Source organism: Aptenodytes forsteri, unplaced genomic scaffold (assembly GCF_000699145.1).
Source record: "Aptenodytes forsteri isolate BGI_AS27 unplaced genomic scaffold, ASM69914v1 Scaffold221, whole genome shotgun sequence".
Classification (NCBI taxonomy): Eukaryota; Metazoa; Chordata; class Aves; order Sphenisciformes; family Spheniscidae; genus Aptenodytes; species Aptenodytes forsteri.
Genome location: NW_008794411.1, coordinates 483,489 through 509,406, shown reverse-complemented (window position 1 = coordinate 509,406; position 25,918 = coordinate 483,489). Strand labels below are relative to the sequence as shown.

Here is a 25,918-nt window from a genome sequence, read left to right as displayed (position 1 = left end):
GTTGGTGCTGCGGCACTGGGCATTTGGAATTATTATAGGAATTATTATTCCTATAATAAAAGGAATGACCTTTTATTATAGGAATAATGTACAACCAGGTGTACAACCCAGGAATGGTGGGCTCCAGTGCCTGAACGGGCAGGCTCTCTGGGTGGTACTGCGGCACAAACAGTAAGCTATAATTGAGTATAACCGTAAACTTCTATTACAAAAAGCCAGGAATTCACTTGGGATAAAAGCTAATTTCTCAGCCCTACAGGTTCTTCCTTCCAGCTGGGGTCCAGGTCTTTTTGGCAGGGCCACGCAGGGAACCGTGCACTCCGACCACTGGCTCGGCAGCACAAGAAAAGACTCTGGTCTTCAGGGCTGCGTGCCCAGCTGCCTGCCTGCACGCTGAGTTCACACACGCTGTCTGAGGGCAAACTACTCATGCAAAGCAGGGAAAGGCCCACATTTCAGAGAGCGTTGATTTAGGGTGTCTTTAAAAGGGTGGCAGTCTCTGGGGTCGAGGTCTGGGTGCAGTGGAATGTCTATTGTCAAACCTAAAGACCAAAGCGAACGCTACATATTGTGGACCCAAATGCAGCTGGCACGAACCAAAAATGTGCATGTGAGTGCCTTTCTAAGTACCCAGTAATCCTCCAGGGCAAAAGGAGGATTAGGTCTCTCTCACAGACAAAGAGGGAGTTCATTTTCTCAAAGATCTCTTGGCCAATACCAAATGAAGTGAGGAACCCAAATGAATGCGAATACTCCTTTCAGATCTTTGCTTGCAAACAGGTACAGCGCCGAAGCAGCTTGTTTGTGCATTTGTGTGGGTCTGTGCAAACATAGCGCAGCCAGATTGTGGGGTTGAGGTCAGGTCAAATAAAACCCATCCAATCTCAGAGAAAAGAGAAAGCCAGAAGAACACTGGACAAGTGGGACTAGACGGTATTGCACAGTCAAAATGTGGTCTCCTTTCTCCAGATTTTTTCTCAGTGGACCTGAAGGTCAGTGCTCATTGAAGTTGTTTAAGCTGGAGTTGCGTGAGTGAAGAGCCCTCCTAGAAGGAAAGCTGTGAGTCTGAATTAATTCCAAGTGACTTCTCGGCCTCTGTGTTTCTTTGCCCTGAAATACCGCGTGCTCGGCATGACCGCTCAGGAGCCATTAGATTGAAAGTGATGGGTGCTCGAATGTGAGATGTATCCATCTAAAATTTGCCATCCCAAGACAGCTCCGTGATTTCTTAGCCCTTTAATTTGCCTTCAAGCAATGGCCTGTGCATTTAGAAAAGCACAAGCCGCCTCTGCACTGTTCCTGGAAAATGTCTTCTTTTCCCTTTTGGTGATTGGCTTATGGCACGAAGATCAGCTCTAGTAATCCTGTCTTAACAGATACCAGCATGGATGTGCCTGTGATGCATACAAAAAAATTTGTATTAGTCCTGTCTCTTAGAAGCAGCAGCCAGCAGCACTCTTGAATGGTTTTGGGTTGTGTGGTTTTTCTCCCTAAGCTTTACTGACCCATCTGAATCCAAGACGTGGATATTATTGTTTCTACTCGAGACTTAGATCTTGCTGCAGAACTCTGGGAAGAGTACCTAATTCGGTCCCAAGGTTCGTGTGCTCAATGAGCCTTATTGAGATTTCAAAACTTGTCTTGCTCTGTGTTAGGATGAAAAAGTCCTTCCAGGGGTTTTCGCAGGTATATCCTGTTGTGTTTTGAGGTGTCTATGAAACGGCCTTGAATTCCTTATCTGCCTGATTAGACTGTGGGCTTGAACCTGGCTCTTCCCCATCTCAGGTGAGTGTCCTAAGTGGCAGGTTGGAGATTTTACCCAGGAACTGAGACTTTTCCCAGCAAAAGCTTTAGTCCAAACTGCATGCCTTCCAAGGAGAAGTTTCAGTTCAATTTACAAGAGTTTTTCTGATGAAAAAAATGTTTTGTCCACGTATTTCCAGTTGGTCCTGGCTCTTTGTCTGGCTTGGGTGTCCCATGAGCACAGACTAACAAACCTGTGCAGATGTTGCCGCTACCGGCTAAGACATGTGCTCTGTCCAGGAGAGGACTTGGACCTTTGTGCTCTGACACACAGGGCACTTCCACTTCAGCTAAAGGAGATTCTGTGAGCGTGACAGATATGTGGATTACAGGCTATTTCTGGACCAGCTACAGGAGGTAACAAAATAAGAAATACGTAAGCAATCCGGTCTTTTCACTTCAGGCGGAGCAGGAGGATCTGCAAAGCAGCATGCCCACTGGTGAGTGCAAGGTCAGTGCCCGGGATGAGCATGGTCTCTCTCCCCTTCTGCAGCCCTGCCTGGGGGAGCCCTCTCCTTAACAGCATGGAGGAGGCAGGAAGGCTTGCTGTTTTCCAAGAGATGGGGGACTGTCATGGAGGCAGCATTTTCATTCAGAAGGAGATGTAATTCCAGCTCATCAGCTGCTGAGAGCTTGCCTGTAGCCTGCAGGATGAGGATAGCCAGAGGTGAAGCTGCCAAACTGTCCTTATGTCACTTGGCTGAGCTGGGGATCTCAGGATGCCCTGTGACATTGTGTAACACGGGGTGCTATAAGGATAAAACAGCAGGCCTAACTCCTTCGTCTCCCTCCTTGCAGGGTTGTTGGAGCCGAGTTCTGCTTTGTTGCTGCTTCTCCTTATTTTTGAGTCTCTGCTGTGCTGTTGGCTGTTTCTGTAGTGGAGGAGGGTTGCCTCTTACATTCTGATTTAAGACAAAGTGAAAAAATAACAGGAAATGCCTACAAATGGCTGTAGAACTTGGAAGAGGAGTTCCTTGCTTTAATCTCAATTTCAGAAGCATCAGCGTGTGAGCAGTTATTTTTCTAGGAAAGCTTTTAATTCTGACAGTGGTTATAAACACTCTGGTCGATCCCGAATGATGTAAAAATCAGAATTTAAGCTCCATCCTCTCTTCTAGGAATAACACTGGGCTTAGAAGTAATGAGACATTAAAAATTACTAAACCTATTAACATTTGGGGATTTGATCCTCTGGGACTTAGGTCTTCTATTACTGTGGCAGCAAACCTGGCATTAGTTTAAAATAAGTAATCATGACTCCAAGAAGTGGAACAATTAGAAAAATACCCATTTTGAAAAATTAAAAGAAAAACTTTAATCATTTTTAAATATAGTTCCAGGTGCTGTTTATGGATGATCTCAGCCGTATCCTAGACTCATACCTGGAACTACAGACAGCTAAGCAGAAAAGCAGAGTACAGGATGGTAGTGCAGACTGAAGAAGAGTAAGGCTGATGTGCTGCAAAACAAATGATATGAGCAGACAGAACTTCAGAAGTTTGGTTTTGTACGGCTTCCCTGTGTAAAATCTCTCTCTTCTTTGGGAATTGTAGCCAGACAGCTGAGCTCACACCGCAGCATTTCCTCAATGAGAGCAATGATTTATGCTGCTTCCATTACTCAGGGACCTATTTTTATGAAACGCGGAGTTTAATTCATTGAGAATAATATCTCTGCAGACCCTGGCTGAAATTGGTCAGCTGGTTCAGACATAATTGTTGGGGGATCTGCTGGGCAGGGGCGTACATCCCCACTTACTGTCTAGGCTTGGTTTAGGAAAACAATCTGTACTGGAATGTGGAGATTATAAATAAGGATAACGAAGACTGACGAAAGTAAGAAAGAAGAGCCAAGAGCCCAAAAGGTTAAGATAAATGGTATGCAACGTTTCAAGTATGCAGGTAATGGGAGGTCAGCACAGGAGGCAGATAAGGCGGCCAGAGGAGGTCAGAGTTGTCTATGGTCAGAAGCAAAGGATCTCCCTAAAACAGCGAATGAGTTCTGCAGGGATTGTGGCGGCCTGGGAAGGACATGAGACATTGGATGGCAGCAACAGGCAAACCAGTCTTGTAGGGAGTTGATTAATGTAAAATAAGGCCACACATGCTTTCTTGAGGGTGGTAAAAAATAGGGAAACGTTTCGCAGATGTCTGCTTCAGAAAAGGCAGTGCTGGATGTGCAGAGGAGATACTGCCGTGTGGGTCAAGAGACACGGCCTTTTTCTTCTGGTGGCTGATGCCCACTGCACAAGGCAGAGGCAACCAAGCTGTGGGGCAATGAAACTTCTGAGGAGCAGGCTTTTCTTTAAAAAGGCTTAAATCTTTAGTACTGTATTCTTTCGCTGTCAAGCAAGCATCAAGAAAAAAATCCTAACAGGCCATATTTTTAGATGAGGGAAAAGCTGAGCAGAGTGTCTTTGTACAGCTACTCATTAACATGTGTGGTATTAAATACCAAAGGCACCATGGAAGCAGCAAGTATAAATAACAATTCATAATTAAGCATGAACTTTGCAGAAAAGGAAAGATCTCAGAGGCAGCTGCCAGCCTCAGGTGGGAGGTAAAGGAGTTTTAAATAGACTGCGCTAGGTTTCCTGTCTCCCGCTTGCGAGCTTTAGAAACAACATGATAACAAAAAGAACAACTGCAGGCCACTCCTTGCCAGGGATACTTTTTAGCTATGCAATTGTGAGGAGGCACTTTGCAACATCCCGAAATAAAATGCAGCCCCGACCTTAAAGAGCATCCCAGCAGGCTGGGTGCTGTTGCAGAGAGCCGGCACGCCATGCCATCCTGGGGGCAGCTTGGGCTTTAGGAGAACGGTCATTCTAAGGAGAAGGTGTGAGTGGCGACAGTCAAGACGTAAGGTAGGCCCTCAATGTCTTTGTGCTAGGGTGGCTGTTTCCATGTTATGGTTGAAGAAGTATCTTTATAGAGATTAGCACACTCCTGATCGTTAGACTGAGCTGCCTTAGAAAATGATTTAGAAATGTCTTAGAAAATCTTCTGGGATAAGCAGTCAGGTTGCTTGACCGAGTGTGAGGCAGAAAGCTGCAAGGGAGGAAAGGTGCTGGGTTTGTGGGTCCTGTTTGGGGGAGGTCTCCATCCCTGCAGCTGCAGCCCTGATGCTCGCCTCAGGTATGTTCCCTGCTCAGCCAGCTGTGCTCTCGCTGGAGGCACCCCTGCACGGGTATCGTCCTCTCTGGCAAAGCACCTGGCGGTGGCTGCTGCTGAAGGGCTGCTGTGCTCTATCCCTGATGTGTGTGTGCTTCACTGGTGGAAGGATCCTCCTGTCTTGTGTTCCCCACTGGGCTTGATTAATGGTGTTATTTATAGACTGGCTGATTAGTTTTCAATGTCTTATTGAGCCCGCCGTTCCACACAGAGCTCAGTAATTATCGTTTTTTAAGAGGCTCGGGAAAAACTCCGTTGCATTTCCTTCTTACCCCCGAACAACAACCCCAGAGCCCATGCAGACACTAATTAACGTTTCTTTGTCTCTGTGAGGTAAACCCCCAAGTTATGCATGCTGGCAAGCACGGGTTTCTCACTGTGCGACGGGGAACACCCAAGCTGCTTACCCTCCCGCTGCTTGTAGCCACTGATTGTGAGGGTTGGATCTGTGTGGATCCATACAGGAATGCTTGGAAGTGACTTACTTAGAAAGCTCTGCTCGCAGCAGAGTTTAGAGTCTGTGTTGTCTCTTGCTTTCTTCACGAGTTATGCATGCTGGCAAGCACGGGTTTCTCACTGTGCGACGGGGAACACCCAAGCTGCTTACCCTCCCGCTGCTTGTAGCCACTGATTGTGAGGGTTGGATCTGTGTGGATCCATACAGGAATGCTTGGAAGTGACTTACTTAGAAAGCTCTGCTCGCAGCAGAGTTTAGAGTCTGTGTTGTCTCTTGCTTTCTTCACGTGTTTCGAAAGCTGTTTTTAAAAAAAAGACGATGGCAAGCACGGGTTTCTCACTGTGCGACGGGGAACACCCAAGCTGCTTACCCTCCCGCTGCTTGTAGCCACTGATTGTGAGGGTTGGATCTGTGTGGATCCATACAGGAATGCTTGGAAGTGACTTACTTAGAAAGCTCTGCTCGCAGCAGAGTTTAGAGTCTGTGTTGTCTCTTGCTTTCTTCACGTGTTTCGAAAGCTGTTTTTAAAAAAAAAAGACGACCCTAAGTGCTGAAAGATCACTAGGCTCTGGTGACGGGGAAGCTGTAGGCACTTACTCCTTTATATCAGTTTCTCAGGCTGCTTACTCTTTTTTATGTATTTGGCACAGGGGCAATTTCCCAGTCCTAAATATTGTTATTGGCTACTTCGGAGATAGCTGACCAGAGAGGAGACATGAGCAGGTTTACTCACTGCAACACAGCTGTTGTGTAGCCTGGGAGAGCCAAAGTGTGCTATTTAGGAAACAAATAGGGAGGTTACAGCTGAGCACTGCTGGAGGTGTGTTAGGAAAGTTCATTGCTGATCCGAGGCATCTCCTATGAATATGGCAAAGATCTTCTACTCTGTCAGTATCTGCTTTCAAGCAGGTTGAAACAGCACTCTGAGAATTGTCTCAAAGAAATCGCCTTGACTTTGTAAGTGTTTCGGTGTTGTGGTGAGGGTTATAGTGCCATAGCAGCTGGCGGCACTTTGGGACATCCAGATGCCTTTTCCAAAAGGGCTCAGCATCTGCATTGCCCCTCAAAATCAGGAGGAGCCACCAGCATTGGCATTTCTGCAAATAAGGCTGCTGGGCCAGCCCCCAGTATTGACCCACCAGTTCTGACTCATGCAAGGGTTACCCCGAATCAACGAGGCAGGTATGGTCACAGCCAAGTGCCTGTTCTCCCCTTTAAACTAAGGTCTTGTCACCCCAACATCGTACTTTCTGTGAATGATCTTCAGGTAAACTGTATCTTCTCTTCATGGCCCCATTAGCAAACCAGGGAGGTGTAAGGGATGGTAGTTCCTTGTGTGGGAAATGAGGCCTGAGTAGAGAGGTCAGGATTTACCCTGGAGTTAAGACAAGTGCCTCTGCTGAAATCCTTCCCCCTCTAATGGGATCCTGCCACGACACTGTCAGCGAGACACCTCATTAGGCTTCAGCACGGTATGCAGTAGCCTCGCCACGAATTTGAGCTGTGCTTAAATGCTCCCAAGGGCTTTGTGGGGGCCTTTGTCACAGAAATCTCTCAGGGGCGGTGTTGTAGGAGCAGAAGTGCAGTTCTTTGTGGCTGGGACCATCTCTCCAGTGTTTCCATACAAAGCCTTAAATGGGGGACTTTGTCCTCTAAACACTACAGCCTAAATATATTTTTGCTTACAAAATTGTATGCCTATTTGTATATATAAATTGTTTATGTACACCCCCCAGCCGTAAATATATTTTGCTTACAAAATTGTATGCCTATTTGTATATATAAATTGTTTATGTACAATCTTTTAAATCCTCATCTGTAGCAGGCCTTCTGTCCATTCTCTATCTTGCAGTGAAATCTCCTCTAAAAATTAGTAATTTTTCACGGTAAACTTGGTAAGCAAGGAGAATTGGAACAGTTAACGGTATTGGTACTTCACAGGACTGCAGTGAAGGAGGTCGTGCTCCTAGTATTTAGCAAGGCTGGTACAGGAGCAGGGAGGGGGATCTTTCTAGGTTGATGAGAGGCTTGACATCATCTCAGAGGAGAGGGGTGGCAGAGACAAAGCAGAACGGGATTTGGCACATGGAAAGAAAAGGCAGCTAAGGCAGGATCTGGGGTAAAATTTTGATGAAGATAAGCAGGGCGAGGAAAAAGGCCATTCCGGACTGGTCGCTTTCTCTAATCTAGGTGAAAGTGCTGCTGCGCTTCCCTGGTATATCTCATCCGCAATGTGAGGCTTAACATTCCTGCCTGGCACGTGGGGGCTTGGGGAGGGAGCGTGGGGGAGGACCGAGCCGGACACAAAGACGGCTGGCCTCTCACCGGAATGGCATCCAAGCCATCTCAGCTATCCAAAGCCCCAGATGCCGGCATGTGCGCTCAGCCTGCAGCCCGCTAAGCACACAACAAGAAGCAATTACAGCGCACCTCGGGCCACAGCCCGCTGCAGGCCGAGGGAGGCGCGGAGGGAGTCCTTTCAGACGCGCTTTTATTCAGCGTGGGGGTTCCTTGAGCAAGCAGAAATTTCAAATCTCTCCTGCGTTTCAGTGCTAAAAATGGGAGCAAGTGGGAATACTGGATCGTTTCAGGCTCTCCTGTGCCTGGGGGAAGGAAGGAGCTGAAGTGATGTTACATGATGTTTGTGTGACTTCTGCATGCATGTGATGAAACGGGGTAAATATTTGTTTGCTAACTTTGTGGAAATATCAGTAAAGGAGGGGATAACCTCTTTCTTGCTCTCACTGTGTGGACCTTTCTCTTAGCTTTTCTTTTGTGTGTTCAGAGCGTTCTCTGAACTCTTGTAAGGTGGTTACGTGTGGAAAGGGCATATCCCACAGTGGAATCCCTGAACTCCACACTTAGGGATTTAGAGTCCCAAAATGCAGATGTAGGATAATGAGGTTTGTGCCATGGATGCTGCAGCTGATCTCACTCCTGTGTGCCGAGAAGCAGTGCTGCGGTATTGTGCAGCTCCTCCAAAACAGTTGTGAGGGGCACTTGCAGGGGCTGAGCACTGCATAGGTATAAAGGAGAGCAAAATCTCACTGTTATAGCCTGCCTGGGCAACGACATAGAGAAGAAAAGGGATACACGTGGCTTTCTGTGACATTGTCTTTGCACTTTTGAAAAACTAGACTGATGTCCCGCCTTGCCGTCTGGGTCTGTCTATTGCGTTCTTTCCTAAAATCCTTATTAAATGTAGGATACAAAGGCCGAGTTTTTTGTGTGTCGATGTTTACATGGCCTTGGTTTCTTTTGACAGGGACACATATGCAGCAAAGGGATGCACTGACCTGTCTCCTAACCCACTCAGTCCGGACAGCGTGACCACTGACTTTCAGCCCAGCAAATCCACGTGGTCAGGAGGAGTTAAGTTACGGCTGAAGACCAGGTGAGAATGCGTGTATCTGTGTCCCTGTCTGCTCTGTGTGTTTTGTGGCCGCTGTTCTTGGAGAGCGGCTGGCAAACTCCACTTCCCTCTTGCGGGAGTGAGGGCAGCAGTAATGCTGGAGTGGAGCAGCGTGAATCCCCAGCATCTGCAGCGTTAGGCAGTGGAAGAGGTCCAGGACAGTTTCTTAACCTCATGCCCATCTTTTCCCAAGGCTTCCTTGCCCTCAGCACGGTGCCAGGGAGATGAATTCACCTTTTAGCCCTTGAGTCAAGCATCAACGTTGCTGGATGTCAGTAACATCTACATAGGGCTGGGTGTAAAATAGTTACTGCTTTGGCTGCCAATATGCCTGAGGGTGACTCGCTGAGAATTAGTCCTGGAAGATGTGTCCTTTCTCCTCAAAAACTTTTGTCAGTGGTGGTAAAGGTCATCAGAGATGCTGGACCAAAATATCTCCACAGAAGTGGTGTAAGCCTGCTGTGGCTCCCCAGATTTAGGTGCCTGGCTTTCCAAAATCACCTGGCTTCTTCTGAGTCTGTGAGTTTCAGTGGGAGTTTGGCATTCATGACAACCCTGCTGAGTGCCTATCTGCATTTTTAAATGATTAAATGTCTTCAGAAGTCAGTTTCCTGAATTGCTCTGGATCAGCCAGTGTTGTGGCAGAGCCTGATTTCTTTCCTTTGTCCATGCAATTTAGGACCAAATCCTACAGCATTTACTCAGGCAAAGCTTTTGCTGGCATCAAAAGAGCCTCTTACATGGTAATGGTAATTTTTGCTGGCATCAAAAGAGCCTCTTACATCAGTCAGATGGTAATCCGGATGACCTCATAGATTTCTGTGTCTCAGTCTTCTGAGATTTGCACCATGAAGTCAAAGCAGTGACTTTTATTGGCAACGTTGCATTCAGGCCAGACCTTGACTTATTTGAAGTCCAGAAGCTACACACAGTTCCTATAGCTGGAGGAAATGTGGCCCAGCACCTGTTAGTGAGCAGCTGAGAAGGGAATGCGACATGTGAAGTCACGTTCTGATCTTATCAGCAAGGATGCACTTCTGGAGCAAATTCACTGACCTTAGTGGAATTGCTCCAGCTTTTAGCCACTGCAAACAGTTACAGATGCTGACCCTGCACAGCCTGGGTGACTGCAAAAGGAGGAGAAGGGACTCAGCTCTTCCACCAGTGTTTATGTGTGTAACCTCACTAAATTTGTATTGCTTTCCTCCAGATGAGGATTTGCACCATAAATTATATCTCTCTCGGATAGAGCAGGTTTTAGAGGCTGAAATCTTGCCTCAAGCTGGTTTTATCAGGGAGAGATTTATCTCTGACTGGGGTGTGGGACTCCGCAGTTCCTGAGGTATGTGACCCGCAGTGAATTTGGGAAAGGAGCTCCCATACATCCGCCACCTTCCTATAGCAATGAGTTATTCAGCATATGCCCTCTGTAAATCCCGCTTGCCTGCCGATCTAGTAGCAGATCTTCACTGAAGCTCCAAAGTTTAGCGTTTCACTTGGATTAATTTATCTTTGGATGCAGAGCCAATGTTTTGCTTTACTTTTCCGGCAGTGTCGGAGGCTGTGTCTGCATATCTCAGTTTAACTCGGGCTGAAGCTTTGGTGACAAACAGGAAGTTGCTTTAATGTATAAGAATTTGAGTGTGGGAGGGTATTTCAGACTCAGCAGCCTTTGCTTTGGCCATAGCACCGGGTGCAATTCCCCTGCTTGTTTACTTTCTGCAGACTCACCCTAGGCGATGAAGGCGACGGGCTGTCAGCAGTCCCGATCGGTTTCTGAAATTTGGGGTGATGAATGAATGTCCTTAGTGAAAGGGGAAATCCAGAGCTCAGGATCGGTTTCTCAGGTGTTGCAGTTGAGCATCTATGGAAAGGAGCAGCACAGCACCAGTCTGCAGTTCACCCTCCCGAGCGTACACTCAACAATTGCTCACTGAAGCTTGCCTCATTTCCTCTGCTGCACAAAATAAACAAGGCCAGGGTAGTATTGCTAGCCAGCGCAGCCACGTTACTACAGCTCTACCCATTGGTAAAGGGCAATCTGAGATGATGAGGAGGGAAGAATTAGGTCTAGAAATCCAGATGCAGGGGTGTCTTTCACCAAAAAAATGTTTATTACCGAAGTGATTAAAAGTTTCCCTGAGGGAGAGGTCAGGTTCGTTAGCCGTTCTGTGGCTTGAATTGTCTTAGATCACTGCAGATTTGCTATTTCACTCACCCCACTGGTGTAAGTCCCAGTGATATACTCAAGGACGGCCACCTATCCCACCTGCTCCCTGCAGGAACAGTGGGAAGGTGAATTCCCAGCTAGGAGTAAATCACGAGTTCGTCTGACTAGCTAGAAGTTTAAACTCTCCTTGGTACCCTTTGCCTTTTTTTTTCCTTGCAGTACCTCAGCAAGCAGTCTGTTTGTGAACAGATTCCCCCCCACACACAAAAATGTATGTATATACACATACGTGCATTCAGCGCACGCACCTAAAGGAGCTGCTTCTTCTCTCCCGTTTATTATTTCTACATTAGCACTTTGGCGTTGAGTTTATTAGCGTTGCCTGTGATTTGTAGCCCTGTAACTCAGAGGAGAACCCAGCTATGTCTGAAACGCTTGCCCTGAAAATCCCCTTGGTTACCTGCCGTGACTCATTGTCCACGTTACGTTTGGATAATCAGGCTCACAGGGCAGCGTTTCTGCTGCCAGCCACCGAGTTCCTCCTAAGCACTGAACAAGACTAGGAAAACACATTCCTTCCATTGTTTCTAAGTCTCTCCTGTTGCAAGTTGCTGTGTGTTTGATATCAGGGTGCGAAAGAATCTAAGCTATGCTTGTTTTTCTGTCTTTTTAACTAATTTACTGACTGGAGAAGAATGAGGAAAAATTATTTGAATTAAGCCCATTGGGCCAATTCATCAATACGAATAAATCAATGCAGCTCTGTGACTTCTTGCAAAGCCACGGGCAGGGGACGCTACTGTAGGGTCTGGCTGCTGAGATTTTCTGCCCGTGCTCTGAGAGATGATGTGAATACCTGGAGAAGACAGGAAATAATAGGGTTCTTTTCCAGCGAAGGAAACAGAGTAAAATTGTAGCAAGAAGAGGAAAGTTGCAGAGGGTCTTTAATCCAGTGCTCACCAGCTCCTCATTCTAGCCTACACATGCTCTAAGTACCAGGCAGGAGGCTGTCTTGGCTTCCACATGTCTAAGCTGCAAGTCCTGTGCGAACGGCACAGATGAACTATCCTGGCGGCAAGTACTTTCTCAAAATAGAGATCTGAAATACTCTTTATTTTGCAATTTAAATCATACTTATCGTGTTGCTTGCTAATGCTTTCTTTAAAAAAGAAAGCTGTCAGAAGATCCCAGTAGGACAAAGTCCTTGAATCCAGTAATCAATAAGAATGAAGCTTGTATACATCACCTCTCACACTAATAACCAAAGTCCCACTGTTCCTATTCAAGCCTGTTGTCTGGTTAGTGTCAGGGAATGTCAGTGGGACTCTTTCTTTGTGTAGGGCAAAGTCCTCAATCTAAATATTGCCTGTCAGACATATGCTTGGGCAAAGGGAAAATGAAGCAGCAGCACACGGCCCAGTTCCTAGCACTGCACTCTGCGGTAGGCCCGTTGGGTGATTTTATGTAAGTCATTTCACCTCTTGAGGCCTTTGTTTCCTTTTCCGGAAATGGATAAATGCCCCTTTCTTGGATAAGACAGCCTGGGGGTTACCAAAGAAATGTGATAACACAGAGGTGTGACGTGCAAGACCAATAATCATTAATTACAATGTTTGACTGTTCCTGAGTTCAACTAAGGAGCGACCGTTCCTCACAGCTGCCATCACCTCTGAGCGATCCCAGCACTTCCTTCTGCAGCCTGGGGCGGAGAGCATTTCTTTCAAGAAAAGCCATCTTTGGTCTCCTGCAAACTCTGGCAAATTTTGCTGCAGCACTTGACACTTTCGTGTATCCTCAGCCATCCACACCTTGTCCCTTACCAGACGCAGCGTGATGAACATTGCTGTGCCCTTGGTCATTCCCATCCACAAAATAATCTTTCTGCACCATTTTTCTCTGCCTGCTTTTGGTGTCAGGGAGAGAAGAGGAGGAAGAGAGACAGGCTGTTTCCTGCATGTGGAGTTGAGAAGAACGGTAGGAAAAATCTGTATGTACATCCACATATGTGGTTGTCATCTCTGCTTTCACACAGGGCTTTTCTTTCCAGTGGTATGGCGGGGAGTTTTTCCCAAAGAGTTGGCAATGGTAACAGTAGGAAATCTGAGCAGAAACCTCTGATTCTCTGCTTCCTCGCCCCAGACAGACTTCAGGGAGCTTGGTACTTGTCTCCCAGTTCTGACGTGGCACTCAGGGCCTTGTCTGATGCAACCCAGACATCCCAAGCGATGCTCGTCAAAGGGAAAAAACAAATAGCATCTGACATGTCAACTGGAAACAACACGCAGGCACGACATCTGCCTATGCCACTGGGCAAGGGGCCGGAGAGAGAAATGAGGCTGGACTGGTCTGGGGAAGAGCCCTGAACTTGGCTGGGGTGTTTTTCTCAAGGTTTTTTCTTTTTTTTGGTTTAAGACTGAGACTGCTAAAAACTGTGAGATACTCTGAAGGGATTCCCTGAGTGGGGAGTTGTCTTCTAGAAGTTGCAGAGATTAACATATTGTGGAAAAGAAGGTTGTGTCCTGGTATGAGAATATTCACACATTTCACCTAAGTGTTCTGAAGTGAAGCGTTTTTCAGTGTGTTTTTTACTTAGGGAAAGTTTTAATCTGAGCATAAAAAGGGGTGCGGGGTGCGACTCTCCCTTTCCTTTATAGTTGAGGAGACACTCTTCCCAAGATCCATGACATGAAATATCATTTCATATACTTCAGTCTTTCTAATGAGTCCTCCTTCTTTTTAGTCAAAATTGTGAAGGGACAGAGCTCACTCCAGATCTCTCCTGCCCCAGAATTTACCAGAAGGGCTCTGTGAGCCTAAAAGGACAGATTCAGTGAAAGACCCATCAAGCTGACTCCATTATGGTCCAACTTCTTTCTAATTGGCCTCGTCTGTTATGCTTATTTTTAGAACCATGACTCAACCTTAATTAAGAGCGACGTTGCTTTGAGTAGATTGTGGCCTCGCTCTGTCAAAATCCTAATAGGCTTCTGAGTGCTTTAGTTTTTCCTTCATCTCCTGCTTAATAGCTAGGCATAGGGACTGCAGCAGCGCGTTAGGACGTCTGTAGAACGTATCCTTGTTACGCTAGCGCTCCTTTTAGATGTGGCCATCTTGGAGACAGGTCCGCACTGGTGAAAATTCAGATCATTGTTTATGCTTTCTGTTGGTGCAGGTACACAGTCGCCCTGGGAGGGTACCCATGAATTGCTATGATCAGGATCTCTCCATATAGAAAGAACCTACTGCACCATGCAGCGGGGTATGGCTCAGGACGTACTGCCTCTGCCACATACTTTCTGTTCTTTTAGAAGTATCACTAGCTTGAAATCTTAACCACTGCGAGGACGACGTGGTAAGGGTGGGCAGCTGCCTTCTTGGCTTTCTCTCTTGTGACTCAGTGCCTGGGATCGGAGCCGAGAGGCACAAGCTTTGCACTTGCGTCCAAATCTTTCTTCTCTTCTACAAGAGGAGGGTCTTTACTGCAGGGCCCTCATCCCTTCCCATCTCCCCAGATGAATGGGCCAGGCCATGGCTGTCCCTTCCAGCTCCAGCAACCTCCCACACAGCCACCTGGGCCACACAGGTGCCGGGGGAAAGCACCTCCACAGGGATTGCAGTTGTCTACGATGGCACAGAGTGACCCTCTTGGCCTTAGGTCTCTTCTCTATGTCTTCCCATCTTTCTTGGGCACGTGAACACCAGCAGCTAGTCAAAACCATCCATGCAGATCATGGAGAATGTGTCCCGGTGACCACTGCTCCTGCCTGGATCCACAGGTGGATTCTGCTCCTTGGGGAGAGATGCTTTTCTTGAAAGGGTTTGCTGTCTTTATCTTCAGCGTTCCCCGTCTCTACTGAGGAGGATTTTCAAGCTTGCTAGGACAGAGAAAAAAATGAGCACAAGCTCAGTGGTAGAAGAAGAATTGTTCACAAATGGTTTCTATTCAGCCATCTTGGATGATGTGTTTGATACACATGAGACTGATGAAAATTTAACTCCCCGCAAGCTCTGTGGGTGTGTTGCAGTAGAAATAGATCAGTTTACTGGGGCATTGATGACTCTGAGTCGCTAATTGATCAGCCACAACATCTCCCTAGCTTTCACTCATTAGCTTTCTAAAAGGCTGAGTTACATCCTGTTATTGTCTGCAAGGATAAAATTCAGTCTGTGTTTCCTAAGAGAAGGTGCTTTCCTTGTGAAATCCTTCTAGCTTCAGCAGCTCGCTTCGATACTGTCACGCTGTGTCTAATCTGCACAGCAAGTACATCCCATGATGTGCCCCAGGATCCTGCTCTGTGAAAGACCAGGATATGGCATGTGAGGGGAGAGAACTGCTTCCTTCCTGCTTCTCATCCCAACGTAGGAACCGGTCCCATAAATTGGGCGTAACGACAGTCATCCACCTGCAGTTCTTTTTGTCGTGGCAGCAGTGGTCAGTATTGCTGAATTGCTGTGCTCCTCGGCCTCAGCCAAAGTGTGGCACTGGCTGCTGGAAACCTGGAGGCTGCTATCAGAAATCCGGAACAGAGGAGTCTGCAGGGGTTATTTGAACATCTTTTTCTCTTTTTCTTTTTTTTTTCCCCTAAAACTGCTCCACTTGGAGGTTTAGGAAAAGGGAAACTTTTCTAGGCAAATGTAGAAAAAATGAAAATGGCAATTTGAAGAAGCTCGGTTGTTTTCTTCGGTTAAAGATGGGCCTTTTTACACAGAAGTATCTGTGCGCTCTTGGAGGACACTGGGCTGGAGTACATTTGAATTGCAAAGCGCTCAGGTTGTGTGTGTACTCTGGCATCGGTGAGGAACAGTATGTAAAGAATGGAAATTAGACTGAATACATTGTTCTGTATGGTTTTAGTTCGTAACCTTGGGAAAAAGATAAATCAACCTTTCAGTTATATAGTGAAGAAAGCTTCAGATGGCTATTCTTTATATGCTGATTCATTTGTAGAGTTAGTGCCGATGTATCTTTATAAAGTTCCATTTCTGCTTTGCACACAAAGCATAAAAATAATCTACAGAGATAACAGAGAAGAACACACTCAGCTCTTCCTAAGAAGATAGGAGCTGTTAATGGTAAAGGGCCTCAGAAATGTCAGTATGGTCCTTGCAGCCCAGACTGCATCAAGCCTTTGCCAGGCTGCATTAGAGGAGACTGCTAATGTGCTGGTCACGTTTCTGTCTGAAAATGCCGTGACTAGTATAGCAACAAGGAGCACCCAGATAACAGCAGCTGGACAAGATTAAAGACTATTCTTTTCCCATTGGTTTTCCAGTTTACAGTGTGAATTTGGCAGTATCTGGTATGTAATCAGTGTTACAGCTGCTGTGGAGCCTATTTAGATGCCAGCATTGCATCAAGGTCCACTGACTTCTCCGGGTATCTTCGCTCTGAGGCATTTGTCGTGATGCCAACCTGACCTGGATGCCCAGGTTACCTGATCACTGGAGGTGTCCATGAGGAACCGGGAGTCTCTTTTCCAGCCTTGGCATTTACAACAGAGGGATCACTTTCTCCATTATCTGAAGTGGAGAATTTTTTAGTAGTAAGATTGTCCAGATGCTTTCGCAAGTACAGTACAGGTGCAGCCCTTGAGGAACTAGTATAAGGGATAAGGGGATGAGGTAGTTTTATTATTGTTGTTGTTGTTGTTATTATTATTACAGTTCTGCATTTTGAAATCCTACAACCCCCTGGAACAAAGTGTCAGCTGTTGCTCCTGGTTTTGTTGAAGGCAACTGAGCTACACCAAATTTATACCAGTTAAAGATCTAATGATTTCTTTGTCTTCACTCAAGTCAGGAATTAGCTGCATTTGCAAGTTTTATCACTCAGCCAGTTTGTCTGGGATGAATCAGGATCTGATGTTGTGGGCTTTACAAAAACAGCTCTGCCCCACTTGCCAAAAAGAGTTTAATCTTTCACTGGTTTTTATTGCTTCCTGAAAGTTGTGCTCTGCAGTAAAGCAAGTGTAACCAAAAGCTGTTGCAAAATTGGCAGATTAACCGTGTTCAGCTCCCCCTCCATCTGTAAGGGGACATGGCTGTTCTCCTTTAGACGCTGTGGTGCTCACTGTTGTATTGCACTCCAGTTCCAGTCCTTTTCCGTAATTAGGCAATAATAATTATAAACTAAGCTTAAGGAAGTAGGGTGAAGCAAGGTGCTATTTTCAGGTGTTACAGAAGGCTGAAGCTAGGAACTTCTTGGCGTTCCCTGAACGCCCACACACAGGCAGTGGCAGCATCAGCTGTGCCTTTCTTTTACAACCTGAGAGCTCTGTCTCAAGGAGAGCCTTTCGGTTGATTCAGTGGAGACTGGATCAGGCCCCCTGTTCTCTGCCTTTCGGTGCACGTGTGTGCGCAGAGACCCTCCATGCTTCCATCCTGCCGCCTCCTTTGAGATCACCTGCGTGAGTCTGCAACATGAGCTGGAGATCATGTGTACCGCAGCGCTTCCTCTCTTGGCTTAAGCTCAGCTAAGATTCGGTTACCTTTAATCCACATTTCCAGGATCAGGTAGGTGTGGAAACAATGCAAGGTTATGCTGCACTGAGCTGGTTTGGCATGTCTTCTGACTTAAATTCACAGCTTCGCTGTCCACGTGTTGTATTATTACAAGGATATCGACCAAAAGGGTTTAAAATACCTGTGGCTCAGAAGATCGGCTACACAGCTCCCTTGCAGCTTTTTACTGATCAAATCAAGGGATAAAGTGTTTTGCTTGTGATCATTCAGTGTGCTTTCCCAAGCAAAAATATAATGCTGGGGACTCGTACTACTTGGAAGTACAAAGAGAGTCTTTAAATCTCTGCAATGGAAAAGGCAAGAATGCGGGTTATTCTTAATAAACAGTTTTGTCAACTTCCATCCGGCAGCGTTCAGCTTCCTTGTTTTTCTGGGCAAGGAGCTTAACAAAAGAGCTCTGTTTTAAACACACCTACACATGTAATGGTAAAACGGTGCTCAGTTCAGCTCGCCCTCTGTAAACCTCCAGCTCAGCTTACCTTAAGATAATCCTGTCACAACAAATGTTAAGGAAAAGAATGTCCCCTCTTCTTTTTTCTTTTAGCTGATGATGAGAGAATGACCTGTGCTTCTGAATTCTGTATGGAAAACCTACTGGTGAAATGGTTCTACCTCTCACTTCCTGCCAATGCTTTTCCATGTCGTAGAACATGAGCCGGTGCCAGTGTTAACTTGTGCTAGTAAAGGATCTGACCCTAACAATCATTTTTTACTTTGTACATTTTCCTGTATTGTTTCTTTTCACAATCTTAGGCAGTACTAGGAGAGTCATCTTTCCCTGTCTGGTTTACATCTGCAGAGGGCATTTTAATCTATTTACTGACTTATTCAGGACGTGCTGTACTGTGAAATTTTCAGTGAGACAAAGACTTTAAAGATGAGTCATATCCTCCTCTTGCATTTATGCTTTATAGGTAGTCAAGGTTGTACTGCAGGCTCTCACATTTGGGACTTCAGTGGTACGCAGGTCCAGCGCTGCTCCTCGTTCTCACAGGAGGTGTTAGAAACTGCGGAGATGAGTGCTAGAGCAGGGGGAGAGATCCCCCATGGAAAGCAGAGGGAGGATTAAGGACAAGCCCAAAGGCTGGGGCGAAGGAGAGTCTGTGCGGCGTGTTCAGGGTACTTGATCGCTAATCCCCTGCTTTGATTTTCCATTGCACCATTATGTGCTTTAAATAAGGTTGTCGGTGGTTTTTTTCTCCTGAGAGCTGATGGAGGCCTTCCTTAGTATTGGTGACTGAAGCGACTGAAGGCCAGCCGTGCCGTGCCTGGGGACGCACCCAGGCTCACATGCTGCAGGGGGACAGCTGGCTGGCTGCAAGGCCCTGGGGGATGCGAAGGATGCACATTGCTGGCACTTGGTTGTCACGTCTCTTCCTGCATTTTTATCAGCACTGAGAAGAGATCAAAACAGCGTTGTGCGGGCTTCCACCCCCTCGTGGTATTTGATTCTTTAGATGACTTTGCCAGCCGTCACTTTAAAATGAAGGGAACCTTTTGAGAAAATCGGTCCTTCAGCATCCGTAAGAATCCCATGCAGCTGCCCTGCTTGGTGCATCGTGTGGGAGTCCATACGCAGCCCAGCCTGTAAACTGATCCCTGTGAATGGGCCCCCAAGCTCGTCCCTGATGGGTAATGCTTCTGGCTGGGAGGTAGAGGGGGAGACCCCCTGCATTCATTGGCGGGGGTCTGCCCATGCCTGTTGCCTTGCAAATATGAGGGGGAGCGTGTTGTGTGAATGTCAGGAACGGTGCGTGATTACTGCTTGATTTGCTTGGAATAGACAAGAACATAGCAGTGAAACAGAAGTGAGCACGAGCAATTTTAAGTGTGGCCGTTGGTGTTACTTCACATTCATCTTCCTTGGAAGGGCTGGCCTGTTGCTGATGTGCAAAATCCCTCTGATTTTACCTAGGCGTAGTGAAACTCCGGGCCGGCCTCACTCCTGGCATTCAACCAAACTTGCGGAGAACCACCCCGATCCCAGCATGATGCAAATATCTCAGGGTACGCTTGGCACCCCTTGGCATCAGTCCTACCACTCCAGGTAAGCACTACACAGCTACGGTCCTGTGCTGCGTAGGCAGAGGTATAAAGCGGTGTGCATTTTTGATTTAGTATCATTTGCCCTGTTTTGACATATCTCCCACGGGTGTAGAAATCAGGCTCCCAAGCTAGCATGCCTCTAAACTAGTCGCCCAGTCCTATGTCCTTCCTTGTTTCCAGTGTCATGCTGGCTTCAGGGAGGCTCTGCCTCACGCCCAAGGATGTGTCTTGATGGTACTGACTACAAGATCAGGGCCTAAATCTAGAGCGTATGAGTGAAGGAAAGGGGCAAAAGATGTGGTGGAAAAATGTTACCAGTCACCTCCCTACAGCTGAACAGGTTTATAAACAGCCAGGGTTAGGATTAGAGTTAGGAAGGCTTCGGTTCCCGTTTGGTTACCCAGATAAAGTGGCTGTGTTTTCCTCCTTTAAGTGCTCTGTGAGGTGATTAACAGCTAGGAAATTAATGGCTTTAAAAATTCCCCTTCCTACCAAGATGGGAGCCCACTGTCAGGACGTTAATGCAGCTTTCTGTGGATCTGGATGCAGGAGCTGGAGTCCTGCTCTGCGTCGTGCCGTCTGCCCCCATGTAGAAACGCATGGTTGTTTCCCCAGCAAAGGAAAAGAAACCCAAAGTCAAAATTAGCCTATTAAAAAAACGGAAGAAAAGGGTTACAGGTAGCAGGGCAACTGTGCCCATCAGCATAACTGAGCCGCTCTCAGGAGTAGCTGACACCAGTGCATCACCAATGATACTCCCAGGGTGAGAAGTTCAGCAAGGGATTTCCTGGTTTTGGCAATCGCTTTCTGCAGGGGTCAGTTTTGTCATAACTGTATGCGTATGGCTGTTTCTCTAAGAAGTTAGCGCAGTGGTTTATCAGTCCCCAAAAGACTAAACTAGTAACCTTAGTGCTGTTAAAAGAAGGTGGTATGAGGAGCCTCTGGTTTTGGCTGTGGACCGTGGCCAAGGCAGATTGGAAGCAGTGATGCGGTCCCAGCAAGTTGGGGCTGTTTCTGTGAGGCCATGCAGTGTGGTGAATACGGGGAGGAGAGCTGCTAGGGCAGACATACCCCTCAGCTACCCTGAGCATCCCCAAAAGGTTCTTGGTGGTAAGCCCTGGGGCAGCTTGAGGGGGGACAAGTTTAAATTCTGCCCTTGGAGGATTTTCCCTGGAAAGGCAGAAGGGTTTCAGGAGCAGGAAACTCTCCTTATAGCAACTGGGATTTAAACATCATTTCTTCTACAGGCGAGACTGAGCCTTGGCAGAGGAGAGGAAAAAAAACAACATTAAAAAAAGTGAGGAGATGGTTGCAGAAAACATGTATGTTCGTCTCTGGCCTTCAGCACAGATGATGTTGTAGCATATTCATTTCCCACCGAGGGGCTTTGCTTCCCAGCCACAGCTCCTGGCAGAGCCTTTGGCAGCACAGCTCTGTCTCCTGAGCACTTGAAGAGGAGCACGGGGAACATCTAGTGGCCAGCTGGTCAGGGCTGCACTGGGTATTGCCAGGGAGATATTTATTTTAAACTAAAACAGAGTGGTGCATTTAAATGAGTAAACCAGCTTTATCCTGAGATTTACCATATCTCTTTCTGCCCGTCTCTGTGTTCCTCTGCATCTCTCTGCAGAGCTGCTGCTTTTTCCCCTCGCAGGCAGGCTTCCTTCTGCCTTTCCTCATCCTTAGCAGCCTTCTCCCCCTATCTGTCCTTTGGGCTTGTGGGTGTTAATCCAGCAGGGTGGAAGTGACTGCGGCTGGGATATGATCTGGAGCAAGGCTCTTCAGCAGACCCTTGTTAGGGAGAGGGCTGGCACCTGCTGCCTCCTTGATTCCCAGGGTTGCTGTGCATCCCCAGCTCCCCTGCTGCGTGGAGCAAGTTTGGTTTTGTTATCCCAGTGGAGCAAAGCACGCAGAAATGGAACTTGCCTTTCCCTGTGCCAGTCGAGGCTGCAGCTTGCACCCTGGCAAACCCGGGCTCCTCTCCGTTCCTGCTTCCAGCTCTGAGCCTTGCCTTGCCGCCCTTCATGTGGGACAGCAGTCTTTCCTTTCCTGGTGCTTTCCTGTGGCTCTGCCAGGACAGCGCATGTAGCTGCACAGGGAACTAGAGAAAGCGATATCTAAGGGAGGGGAGCTGGGAACAGAGGGAAGGAAAGTGAAATCCTAGGGCTACACTCCCCAATCCTCAGTGCATTTGCTTGAGTCTGGGAGGAGAGATTAGCTGGGGGAAGCTCCACATAAATTTGTGATATCCCCATGTGAGGTGTAAAAAGAACTGTGGCCGGCACAAGGAGCTTCCTTCCCACTGACAGAAAGATCTCTGAATAGCCTTCTTTTTGAACACATCTCTGGTGGCCACAAGTCCTCTTTTGACACACGTGTATCTCAGAGCAGGTGCCAAGGTGTACCTGCACCTGCTGAGCTACATGAGGAGGTGGCTGTGAAGACTTCCTGGGGCATCCTCAAACTGTTTCTGTTGTTGCACCCCCACTTGCCTCCCTGCACAAACACATGCATCTCTTCTCTGTCTTGTCAGTTTAGTTTTCTCGCGGCAAACAAACACTATCCTTGTGACAGCTGAATTTCCAGGAAGCCTGCCAGGGCATAGCCTTCATCTCCATAAAAAGAAATGAAATGGGAAAAAAAGAAAGAGATTAGATTCCCCCCAGAATGCCTCTCGTGCTCCTCTCCTCCTCCTCGGTGGCGTCGGCACTCATTCAGCTTTCGAAGTGCTTTGGATAGGTTTGATGGGTGGGGTTGATCCTCCCTGGCTCCAGAGATGCACTGTCTGTCTGCATTTCCCTCCCACCCTTCTGTGGTAAATAAGAGCCATGTGTTGCAATGTCAAGCAGTTCTTCTTTGTGAACTGGGATGACTGCAAACAGGGGATGGAGTAAGGCCCAAATATGGGTTTTCATCTGCACTTCTCAAAACTAAACATCTTGCTTCTGAGCTCACTTACAAGTTGTGCCTCTCCTCTGCTGACAGTGGGTTTTTACTCTTCTCTCGCTCTTCCTCAGCTCCTCAACCAGCGATCTCTCTGGCTATGAGCATGGCTATCTGAGGAGAAGTCCTGACCAGTACAGTTCCCGGGGCAGCATGGAGAGCTTGGACCACTCTTCCCCTGGCTACCACCCTTGTCATCTGTCCCCGGCCAAATCCACCAACAGCATCGACCAGCTTTCCCACCTCCACAGCAAGAGAGACTCTGCCTACAGCTCCTTCTCCACCAACTCTAGCATCCCTGAGTATCCTGCTCCTCCATTCAGCAAGGAGCACTCCTGCTCCACGGACAGCATGCAGTCCCGAGGCGGCCTGCAAGAGGGGATGAGACAAGCTGACATCAGGTACGTCAAGACAGTCTACGATGCCCAGCGAGGGATCTCCGAGGAGTATGAGGTGAAGTCCTCCGCCTTGCTTCCAAGCTGCGAGGCCCGGGCCTCGCTGGACGGTCGCGTCCATGGCAGGCTCCATGGCTTCAATCAGCACAATGCAGCTCCCTCCTGGGCCCAGCCGGGCCAGGGCTCCTCAGACGGCAAAAGCCAGCCCCTCAAGGGACCTCCCTTGCCTCCCACTCGCAGCGACAGCTACGCAGCCATCAGGCATCACGAGAGGCCCAGCTCATGCACTGGCCTTGATCTGAACAAGCATGGTCGAACCCAGCCGAAAGGGGCCTGGCCTCCGCTTGTCAGCACCCTATCCCAGGGACCACTGCTGAAAACCCCCTTTGGAGAAGGGCATCTGCACACCGTGGTGGAGAAGAGCCCAGAGAGCAGCCCCACTGTGAAGCCCAAGCAGAGCTATGCTCAGCCAGCCCAGCCGGGGCAACCCCTGCTGCCTACTGGTGTCTACCCAGTACCTTCCCCAGAGCCACACTACGCCCAGGTGCCCCAGCCTTCTGCAAGCAATAATGGGATGCTTTATCCAGCTCTGGCCAAAGAAAGCGGGTACTCTCCACCTCTTCCAGTCTCTTACGACAGGGCTGTAGTCAGCAGCACCCTGGGCTTTGATGAGAATGGAAACCAAAGCACTACAAACAGATCAACCATCTTCTACCAGCCCCCAGCAGCTGAGAGAAAGCACGATGTTGCAGCAAAACTTCTCCAGCAAAAACCTCCTAGCACGGCAGGCCCAGAAGTCTGCCTGACCACGTCAAGAAAGGAGGAATTGTTACCCCCTTACAAGGTAACACACGGCAACCAAGAGACCGCAAATACTGCACAGGCCTCCAAACACAGTTTTCAAGCCCCACAGCCCCAGCCGAGGGATGCCAGTGAGAGAAAAAACCATTACCAGCCCAAAGAGAACTGCACGGCTGAATCTCAGGAGGACAAAAATGGCAACGCACAGATAAACGAGAGAAACGCTGCTGCTCACCACCAGTGGGGTCACAGCAAGGCCAAGCAGTACGGCTTCTCCTCCTTGCAGAACATCTCAGAGAGCTCCAGAAGGCAAAGCAGCTCCGAGCTAAAAGAGATGCAACCACGCGAGGGTTATGCCAACACCAAACTGTCCTTGAACAGCAGCAGTAAAGAGGAGAAGGATCACAAGGGACAGGGGCACAAACAGTGGAGTGATGTGGACCCACAGGCCTTTGCAAGGCAGGAGGAGGGCACAAGCGTGACTCCGCTCCATGCTGCCGAGCCAAAGTGCGAAGAGCCCCCTTCTCCGCAGCACCCAAAGACCTCTGACTTCGGGAGGAGCCGGCTCAGCTCTAGCAGCACCCAAAGCTTTCCGTATGGCAAACCAGATGCTGGCAAGCCCCGCTGCTCAGTGCTGGAGAAGGTCAGCAAGTTTGAGCGGCAAGAGCACAGCACTCACCAGCCCCAGAGTGCTGGCGTTACCAGCTTTGGCCAGCACTATGGGCCAAGCAGGACGAGCCAGCCCTCCAGCGCAAGGTGCTATCTGCACAGCCTGGAGGACATGCGGAGCAAGCTCCGCGAGCCCAGCCAGCTGCCCAGTGAGCCGGGCAGGGTCTCCAGCCCCTCCATCAGGAATGGGAAGCTGGAAGAGGCTGACTGGCGCCCCATAGAGCTGCAGATGGCGGCTTCGGCGAAGCAGACAAGACCCAGTGAATACTACAGCCTGTGTCCTGAAAATGAGGTGCAAATAAGGGCGGCTCAGCTACTGAGGAGTAAAAGCACGTTCCAGCTGGGAGGTGAGTCCGAGAAGGAGATCCTCTGGAAGGATAACGTCCAGGATGCCCACGGGTCGCAGCTGGATACACCATTTAACAGGGCCTACAGGAACAGCATTAAAGATGCTCAGTCCAGGGTGCTGAGGGCCACTTCCTTCCGTCGCATCAGCCCCCCATTCGGGAGTGCACCCAAGAGGACGTCCCAGAGGCCTGCCTCGGCCCACGTGGGCATGAGGAGCACGGCAGCGTCTCCCCACACCCCGAAGGAGAGGCACAGCGTCACACCGACAGAAGGCAGCCTCTCCGCCCTGGACTACGCCAAGACACAGCACATCTTGCGCGTTGGCGGCCGAAAGCGGCTGACAGCAGAGCAGAAGAAGCGGTCTTACTCGGAGCCGGAGAAGATCAACGAGGTGGGCATCTCTGATGGGGAGCAATCACCATTCTCCTTCCAGAAGAAAGGCATCCATTTTGTCTTCCCGGAGAATACGGTGGCTGACCGGCGTAAGATCTTCGAAAGGGATGGCAAAGCTTCTTCCACAGCTAGCCTCTCCAAGCCAGAGCTCAAGCAACTCCAGCAGAACGCCCTTGCCGACTACATCGAGCGCAAAACAGGGAGACGGCCATCCTCGCAAGATGTCGGACTGCTGAGGGAGCGCTCCCACAGCTCCTACCTACAGGCAGGTGGCCCAGACAGCCAGAGCCTTTCCTCCGCCTCCAGCATGAATTCCCTCCAAGACCAGAACCTTTACCGCCGGAGAGAGTCCATAGAGCGGATATCCAGGACAGGGCGGATATCTTCTACCCTTCCTCCTGGGCTGATGGGCTGCTTTGACATGAGTGGAGATGAGAAGAAAGGGCACCAGGACAGCTCGGTCACAAGCCAACCGAAAACAGAGAGGTGCCGGGATTACAGAGCCAAAACAGAGCTCACCAAAGGCACGCAGACAGACCGTCTGAGCATGCAGGGCCAGCCTCGCTACGTGAAGCAGGAGCAGGTCTTTGAAACAACCTCCACTGCCAGGAAATCTGGGAAATCGGTGTCTGTGGAAGACTTGCTCGATAGGTACGACAATCAGAGAGTCCCTGTGCATATACGTTCCAGATCGTCTCCCACGGCGGATAAGAAACACCAGGTATGTGGAAACTGGATCATGCATGCAGGCAAGCGCGGCTCTGTGAACCAGGGAAAGAGGGAGGA

At 48.5% G+C, this 25,918-nt stretch overlaps 1 protein-coding gene across 1 annotated transcript in view; it reads left to right on the top strand.

The window, feature by feature from the left end:
- Positions 1-25,918, top strand: part of SHROOM3 (shroom family member 3) — a 158,527-nt gene that overhangs the window by 116,948 nt on the left and 15,661 nt on the right. The window contains exons 3-5 of the mRNA XM_009288686.2: positions 8,699-8,827; positions 19,453-19,584; positions 22,601-25,853. Of these exons, the coding sequence (XP_009286961.2) occupies positions 8,699-8,827; positions 19,453-19,584; positions 22,601-25,853 (3,514 nt within the window). The remainder of the gene's footprint in view (positions 1-8,698; positions 8,828-19,452; positions 19,585-22,600; positions 25,854-25,918) is intronic.